Here is a 9580-nt window from a genome sequence, read left to right on the forward strand (position 1 = left end):
CCGCCCCAAACGTCCATCCTCCATATTATTATGATCTCGTCCCAGGCCAATCTCCACCTGACAGTCTCATCCGCCTTTTTTCCTCCTATTTTCAAGAGAACGTGTGAAACCTTGAAAAAAATGTACCTGGCTAAAAGTATCAGAAACCTTATTGGGTGATATGATGACAGCACTTTCTGGGGTCACCATTTTATTTTATTTTATTTTTTTATTATTTTTTTTTTTGAGTGTTGTTGTTTTTCTTTTTTAGACATACCAGTATACAAAAAGATCGCACAAACTTCTTCATGAACCAATCTTTTTTATGTCTGTCTGTACCTCTCGCCAGTTCTAAAAGACTGATGGTGTGGGACGAAACAATTCCTCTCATTTAGAGGGCTGGCTGCTTCATTTACAAATATCTTTACGGACTGAATAGGACATACCATTCAGATATAAAGGTATAAATATTCGGTCAAATTCATAATATTATCCCCAAACACGAATCTGGCTCTCGTCTTTTTTGTGCACAAAGACGAAGCACCTAACCACTACACCACAAACACAAGTAAGTCAGCCATCGTGCCCACGCACTGTTCCCCTTTCAATTAAGAAAACAAATAAAAAGGGTTGAAGGCTCCCATATCACGCACTACGATTCAAAGACTGGGGGCGGCAGGTGACTCAAGAGGGTTGGAGAGAGACAGCAGGGTGTCACAACCAAATGAATACCCAACCAGCTGATGACTGCATGGCACGATCAGCAAGCCAAACTTTTCGTAGATCCTGGAGAGGAGGGAAAAGCAGCTATGGCCTTGTGTCGCCTTCGATAATACCTATTCTCCAACCAAGTAACTAAGTAAGTGAACAAAAAAAATACCTTAGCTCTCCTACTGGGGGTGCTGCATAAGGTATCCCTCGAAAGACTTGGGCTGTATCAGTCTGAATTCCACGGACTGCACCCCAATGTGTTTCCACGACAACGGACGACACTCCCATTGTTACCATGGCGACTGTCAACAAGCAGCTTAAGAAATGCTTGGACTCCATTTTATCCTGAGGATTCGTTATTCAGTGAGAAGGAAGGAATGGATGTAAAAAAAAAGAAGAAAAGAAGGAGGCAATGAAAGTATTGGGTGAACGAAGAAGATCAAGGAGAAAGAGGCAGTAAATCAGAAAAAGAGTGTGTGAGTGAGAACGTGAATATGTAGTGAGAGAGGTATACAGGAATGGGGTGTGGGGGGGGGGGGGTAAAGGAGACGCACATCAACACAACAGACATTAAGCTCTGTATTAAAATATACTCTCTAAACTTTACATGGCGGTTCTGCAGGCCAGCAACCAAACAAAAATACTTTTTCAAAAAATCTTGATTCAGTAATAAAGAAAATGTTCTATTTACACCCTATATTAAAAACCACTCTTCAGTTGCATACACAGGATCACTAGAATAATTAATTATTTACAGAAACCTAATCTACTCATTTTGGGCAGTAACACCGTAGGCTGTACTATCTTTGGCAACACCACCCTGCCCCCACGCTTCAATGTAAGCTATTAACTCTTATGCAATTTTCATTTGTATTTGCAAATGTTGTACACTTCCAGCGACATAATTTAGGTTGCTCAGGAATCAGGCTCTTTCAACTCGTGCCTGTCACTGTCAGGACCCACCTGGTCGGAGTGAGATACGACATCCCAGGAGAAAGATGGAGATAGACAACTCTTCACAATAAATCTAAGGCTAACAAAATCAGTAGGGATAGAACATTAAATAAGCTTTCACGGAATTGAGTTCAATGAGATATGTCACAATCAGTAACTTACAGAGTTACGAGGATACATTTACTACGAGCACTTTGCATTATAATATGGTATCTCTGTAACAGTACCTGTATGCAAGTTTATTTTGAAATAAACAGCAACTAAAGCACATCGAGAACAGGGAACAAAATCAAATCATTATCAGTTCAGCGAGAATCAAATCAAAAATATCTTTGAACTGATCAAGATTCCAATTTTGAAATTGGGTGTACCCTTCTAAAGTAACAGGTCCAAAGAAAATATTGTTCCGGTGTACAGATTCCATGTCATGTTTATGGAGCCATGTGAATACAGAAAAACTCAAGATATAACGAATTCCCCATTTAATATATTAAAATCAACAAAACACGGATTCAACACACACGTCCACACATACACACACACACACACACACACACACACATAAGAAAGTGAATTCGGATTCAACGAAGTCGCTTGCATTGTGTACAATCGCCGCTAATCTGGCTTCGTGCATTTTTCTCCCGCAGCGAACTTTATCTACTTTATTCCAAGAGACCATTGATGGCACCTGCTCCGTGGATCATTTCACGACCAGCCTATTGCGCACACCCTATGCAATGACTCAGAATCCTTATCTACTCTTAGTAGGTAATGCTCAGAAGCCTGAATTCACACGAACACAAGCGTTGCTGACACGATGACTTGTCTTAACGTGTGCCGGGGCCGAGAGAGGTCGGACGGGCGGCCAGCATACGCATGACTATTGTTAGTGCATGTATCTGGGGGGGGGGGGGGATTGGGAGGGGTTGTAGGCACAAGCGTCACAGTTGCATCCCCCCCCCCCCCCCCCCACACACACACACACACAAACACACTCTCTTCTTTTCCCTGGCTGGTGGGAAAATGAAATACTAATTTAGACACAGATTACGATCTATGTAATGAATTGCGAGCAGGTCTTGTGGAAATAAATTATGTTGCCTTATGGTTGGCCCTACAGTGCAGCACAACTTGTTGTTCACGTTGCTGTAAACGAAAACTTGGATTCGACGAAACTAAAGGTCAAGCCTGACGACTGCATAATATCCAAATTTCACTCATTAGTGAAATGCCATCCACTAATGAGTTGCGAAGGAACTTCAAGTTCCAAAACTCGTTTCCCTGCTAACGTTCAAGATTCTGCCTGTGTAGAATCTATCGACATCACAAATAACAATTGACTGCATAGTAAATGTACCTCTCTCTACTGCAATATTGGTCAGCAGATTCACGTAACCAGAAAGCTGTTGACCGTGTGAACTTTTGATTCCTGAAGCAAAAATACTTGGCCGGATTTTGTTTTCGTGGTGACTTTCAAGATGGTCCACAAGTGGTGAGAATTTCTCTTCACTATCAACTGAGGCCGTTGAAAAGGGATTGATAGCAACAGCTATAATTTTTAAGTCAGCTAAAGCCAAGTTAAAATAACGAAGTGACCTTGTCTCAGGTATGGTCTTGGAGATTTTTTCAGTCTAGATGTGAATGCGCTCTTTACGAACCACAGCGCTATCATCTGCAGTTACGTAAAGAACATTCACCTTTAGACAAGCAACTTATGCAACATTGGCAAAGTCTTCAGTTTTATGGACAGTTTTTATTTTTAAGAACCTGTCTCCATACATTCTGTTTCGCTGCTCCACTAATACCATTAATTGGGCCTTTGCTGTGAGAGGTGGAAAAATAAACTTTAATCAAACTGTTGGAAGTTTCGATGCATGAGGTTTAAGCATGTGAAAGCATGTAACTACGGACAGCATGTATCAGTTCTTGAACTGACCTCCACACATTCATCAAAAAATATGTGAAGTTTATCACTGTCAGTTTTCTTTTTTTTCTGACATCATAGCCCTGCAATATTTCATTTGGGACTTTGGTGCCCCCCCCCACCTAAAAATACACATTTATAAACTCTTTTCAGTTTAATACTGGAGTTTCCAAACAATATAAATGAAGCGTTACGACTATCATTTTCGTGGGTAAAATTTAAATTGTTGCAGAAAGAGCACTCATATGGCTTGGCCTGATTCGAGCCACTTACTATTCCTTGGTGATATGCATTATAATTTGAAGAGATTGTACCATATTCATTGTTGTTTAAAGACAGCGCTAGATCTACTCCATAAATTACGCCAGTAACTGTAAATTTGAATAAAATTTGTACATTACTTTACTTTACCAATAACAAGCTTGGGATCTTTTATTAAAGTTTATTTAAGGTAATGATACATTGTGTGCCCACTTAGTCACACGTCCGATCAGTTTCTATGTTGTCCCGTCAGTTAAACAATTTAAACGGATTCTGGAGAGTCAAAAAATAAAACTAGGGTACCCATATGAACAAGACCATAGTCAAACCAGAGATTATGAAGTTCCCTGTTAAAGAATCAAACAATAAAACAGCTACAATATACATGTATTTTGAACCATGGCAACTGACGAGACAGTAAAATGACCATATTTAAAGTGCCTGTCATTAGATTAAGAATGTAATTCAAACCAATTAAATAATCCATGGTACTGTTTCTGTACCTTGATTAAATTAATAAATCAGTTATATTTACCTGAACTGTCACACATGTAAAGCATTGGCTTTCTTACAGGGTCACGGTTGCCTCTTTTCTGTAGCGTAACAAATGGACATATTCAAAGATGGCTGCCAATTCACGTGATCAAGCAAAAAGGGATAACTGGCAAAGGAAAAGTTTTTTTTCATCTAATATGTTTTTAACACAGATCTACATTAACAATAGATCTTATACGGGGTGCCCACTACGGACGGGATCGGCCGATCGCCTCAAAAACAAACGGGTTTATTTTCAATTTCAGTCGATCGAGTCGGGCGATCGGCCCGATCCAACTGTAGTGGGCACTCCGTACAAGTTTGGTTCGACAAATTTCAGAAAATTGTCTGGGGGTAACATTTTACGTGTAGTAGCCCGCCCACGACTGTCAAAACGTTTCCACGTGAGTCTCAAAAAGTACTCACCCCGTCTGTTTGGCTGCTGAGGCGTTTGCGTGTGATGTTGAGGGAAAATAACAGGTCGACATTTTAAGTTTTTTTGTGTGTGTATGCTGTAAATCCCCTATTACACCGTTTATCAGAACTATAAAAAGAATGTACAACAAAGTGTACAGTTTCGTAAGAATGTATCCTTGTGTGTTCCAGGCTCTACGAAAGACATTGAATGAGTAACCGTAATGAATAGAGATGTAAACTAGGCCTGAGTGCCTTTCGTGTTACCTGTGACATTTCTTAGTTGTTCTTGACTGTTGAAAAAAGAGTCCTTGTAGTTTTAGGACACAGACGGGTAAACACGGGGAGTTTCGGTAAATTGTTGTACCTTTCTGCAATGGTTCTTTATAACTATATTTATCGTTCACAGTATCTTTCTAATCTTACTCTTTGGTGAAATGAATTCTGAGTCCTCTAACTATGAAAAGTTCTCCCTTTCCAGCACCTCTGTCAAAAGAGGACTGCGGGGCCAAGTTCGCTTCGTCTAAACAACAAATTTCTTTATTTACTAGACACACATCAATTGATTTTTCTTTCTGATCATTGTGTTCAATGCTAGGTGTCCCGAACTCACACACAACTGTGCCTTGTTTTTTTTGTTTTTTTTCGGTTTCTGCGACATACCGGACTTTGCACCAAGTGCTCGTGACCAAGTTTTCCTTTGACGCGAATAACAACGTGATAACGAAGACCAAATCATCAAACTATCTGAGATGATCGAAAGAAAGTGAAACAGCTACATCAAGAAGTGGCTGGGGCTACCCCGTACCATTAACACGTCATCCCTGTACAGACATAGAGGTGCGCTTCAACTAACTCTCACGTCAATCATGGAGATCTACAAAGCAGGCAAGATTAGAACCGTTTTGATGTTGAGAGAATCAAGGGATAAGGAGATCAGTGGAAAACCTCCAGGTGTCAAAACAGCCAGAAAGTGGAAGGCAGAAGTTGCAGCTGACGAGATCATCTCTGCATTGGAGCATGGCGACATTGTCGGTCCAGCACAACCTGGCAGATTAGGGCTAGGTAATGGCGACTTTAGACCTTTCAGGAAAATGTCTCAGCGAGACAGAAGAAAAGCTGCAACAAGACATGTGCAAAAGATGGAGGTAGAGAGGCGAGAAATTCATCTCATAGAGTGTAGCCAGCAAGGACAAATGACCAGATGGGAAGAGCATGTAGTCGAAAGAAAAGTCGGGTGGACTGACATCTGGAAGTGAAAAACATCCAGGCTAAGCTTTCTTCTCCGGTCTACGTATGATGTCTGCCTTCATCGGTGAACCTTGTCAGATAGAAGGTACAGGACGAGGACAACAAAAGTAGATGCGGTAAGCTAGGAACCATGAAGCATATTTTGTCAAACTGCAACCTGGCTCTTAACAGATACACCTGGAGGCACAATGAGGTGCTGAAAGTGCTCACCACAATGGCGACAAAACAGGTGGAAGAGGGAAAATATGCCCCCAAGATACTGAAGCATGGACTCACCAAGATTGCGTTCGTTCCGCAAGGAAGCAAGGTTACCAAAAAAAAGAAAGCGAACGAAGCCATGGAAGACCAGAGCGGAGGCACATGGGAGGTAGCCGCTGACTTAAAAGGCTTTGAGAGATTCTTCCCCATTCCAACTACGAAAAAACCAGACATTGTGTTATGGGAGGAAAAAGACAAAGAGGTGTACTTGGTAGAGCTCACGGTGCCCCACGAGGACAATATCTATGCTGCTCATGAGCGGAAAGAAAACAGTTACGATGCACTCGTCGAACAATGTGAGGAGGCAGGATGGAAAGCAACCCATTTTCCGGTAGAGGTAGGATGCCGAGGTTTTGTAGCAACAAGCGCCCGTAAGTGGATGAGAGTGGCAGGACTTACTGCAAAAAAAAGCAACGAACTCACAAACTCCCTTCAGGAGACAGCAGAGAAAGCCAGTCACTGGATCTGGTTGAAGCGAGAGGACGCAGGCTGGAATGAATCCTAAAGTTGGCAGCAGAGCGTCAGAAAAGCTGTAGAGAGGAAGAGCCCGAAACAGCGACGCATTTTCTCCTGATGATCTCCATGCTTGAGTCCGGGATACGGAGCGTTCAGCTGTGAGCAGTGCATACGACTGTTTAGACCACGTAGGGGCGGGGGGCTACACCTGAAGGCTATCTCGCTTATTATTACAGGACCAAATTTTACTAAATTTCGCACATATAACAAGCACAGTACGGAATCTTAAAATCTGCAATCAAATTTCAGGAAAAAAAATTGTGTTTCCATGGATACGGCGGCCATATTGGATTTCGTTGACATGTTTTACGTAATGAATACCGCACTTATTATTCATGGAAATCGATTTTTTTTTCGTGGAAGTTAGCAACCATTAGATCTAAAAATTTGTCTTGTTTTTCTCCTGAACAAGTTAGAAAATGTTTCATGATATATTTTTTTTTCCTGAGGTGGTATTCAAGTTTGCGAAAAATCCGTAAAAATCAACACTCCGGACACCACCAACAAAAATAATAATATTCCATATATCAAAAATTCAACAGACAAATTTTTAGTATTACATCTTGTTTTCATTCTGAGAATATTTCATGAAGATTGGATGAAAAATTGTGGAGTTATTCAATAAAGTAAGAGGAAAATCGCGTTTTGAGAAAACGGCCATTAAGGAAAAATAAAATATTGACTTTATGAAGAAATGGCGGTAACAAAAAAGCCAGGTATGGGGAGAAATAAGGCTTTTAGGGGTTCTTATACGATGAAATAGTTGTAGGAGAGACTGGGGAAGCAAAAAATGCCCACAACTCAAACTCCATAATTTTGAGCAGAAACGTGACTTTGGGGGTGTAGCCCCCCCCCCCCCCTTCCCCCCCTTCCCCTTAAAGCGGTCCTAATATCCACAATAAAAGCGATCCAGTTCAAACGTTTGTGTTTGGCTGGTGAACAAAACAATCACTCACCAGCAGAGATTAATTCCTGCACACTACACCGGTACAGACAGAAAAGCTCAGAGAAAAAAAACTATAACTAACTATAATAATCGACATACACAATAGACATCCGAACAAGAAGCTTGTTAACGTTATCCCCTTTACACAACAAACGCTGGCTCCTGTAACCAAAACACTTTCCCTAACTTGTCACAAATAAAAGTGTTGCTATAACTTATCACAGCAGTCAGCTATATATCTCTTACAACTTACACATCCACTTGTCTGCTCATCGACTAAAGCTACTTTATCCAAGACTGAATGTCTAGTGAAGCTCAAACTCAATGTGCTCTGGTTTGCATAGCTATAATTATTATTTATAACTCTTTATATCTGTAATGTCATGCTCTAAACGTGTAACTGGGAGAAATAGATCAACTTGTTTTTTTGTTCAGAAACCATTGCCCACGTCGATCTGCAAGATTAGTCTTCCAAAAAAACAAAAAACAAACAAACAAACAAACAAAAAGAAAAGGTTTTCGAAATATTCTAAACCATGTTGTAGTGTGAAAGTATTCTGGGATAATTAACTTTCACGAGTTGAAATTTTTTCGAGAAACAAAGGTACACGGCTGGACAAAAACACTGCAGATATGGCCGTTATCAAGTTCAGATGGCTTTGGTACATGTAATTAATGCTCAATACATAATGAATGGTGTGTTTGTCGGTGTAGATTAGCCTTTATCTCATCAGGTGTGATAGTCTAGCTCTCATCTTATCAGGGGAAACTATTGCATGTTGACAGGTTCGAAATTTGGTATCTTTGACGGAGATGTAGATATATGACCGATGGAGATACTCGATTTAGAATAGTAATAATAATAATGATAATACTAATAATAATGAAGATGATGATGAATTTTTTCTTCTTTTTTTTTTCTTTAAGTGTTTTACGGCGTTGGCAACTGCATAAGGTCATATGAGCGCGCGGGACACATTAAACATTTTCAGTTTGGTAGAACTTAATTTTAAATTTTGCCCAACAGGTGACGGCCGTAGCCTACTCTTATCGATGTTGGACCACCAAAGGATCTTTAGCGAGCACAACTTGCACACGGGACCTTCGAGACTATTCGCCACCCGAGAAGGCCAGGTGTCAGATCTTACCAACCATAAGACCAGGGGTGTGGCTGAAAGTAGTGAAAGACAGCAGTAAGAAGGAGCCAAGGAGTAGCAGTAGAAAGGCTGCAGAAAGGGTCTGGAGGCCAGAGGAAAGGGCAAAGGAGGTGAGGGGGTGGGGGCAGAAAGTGGAGACTGAAGCAGATGACAGAACATTGTTAGACAGTTGGAGAGCAGGAAAGAAGGTGAAAGGGAAAATTTTTAAAAAGAATTTTTCTGTTGCTGTCCGGATTCGAACCCGGGACCTATTGAATGAGAGGCAAACACCGTAACCTCTCGACTACGATGAGATCTCCTGATGATGATGACGATGATGATGATGATGATGATGATGATGATGATGATGATAGAATCGATCACACGTATCCTCTCCGTGCAACAGCGAAGAACCTATTCGTTATACCACAGTCGCTGGTAGCACTTGTTACTTACAACTACTCGCAAAACTCAAGCCAACAGTAGACAGTAACAACATCAACAACAAAACCACTTTGGCCGCCACCCGGGCAAAATTCAAAATTACCTATTAACTGGAAATGTTTAATGTGTCCCGCGCTCATATATGGCCTTATGCAGTTGCGAGCGCCGTAAAGCACATAAAAAAAGAGTGGATGGTTGGCTGGCGCTCCAGGGCAGTTTGCTCCTTCTTTCCTATAAAACATCTATCGTCCT

At 41.0% G+C, this 9580-nt stretch overlaps 1 protein-coding gene across 1 annotated transcript in view; it reads right to left on the minus strand.

Moving 5' to 3' along the window:
* The window catches only part of LOC106012465 (cAMP-regulated D2 protein), a gene marked incomplete in the record, with an annotated part of 24650 nt that extends 16593 nt beyond the window's left edge, over positions 1 to 8057 (minus strand). The window contains 2 exon segments of the mRNA XM_013085514.1: positions 860 to 1035; positions 8002 to 8057. Coding sequence (XP_012940968.1) covers positions 860 to 1029 — 170 coding nt within the window.
* Positions 8058 to 9580: the final 1523 nt, after the last annotated feature.

The sequence above is a fragment of the Aplysia californica genome, unplaced genomic scaffold, assembly GCF_000002075.1.
Source record: "Aplysia californica isolate F4 #8 unplaced genomic scaffold, AplCal3.0 scaffold00381, whole genome shotgun sequence".
In the NCBI taxonomy this organism is placed as follows: Eukaryota; Metazoa; Mollusca; class Gastropoda; order Aplysiida; family Aplysiidae; genus Aplysia; species Aplysia californica.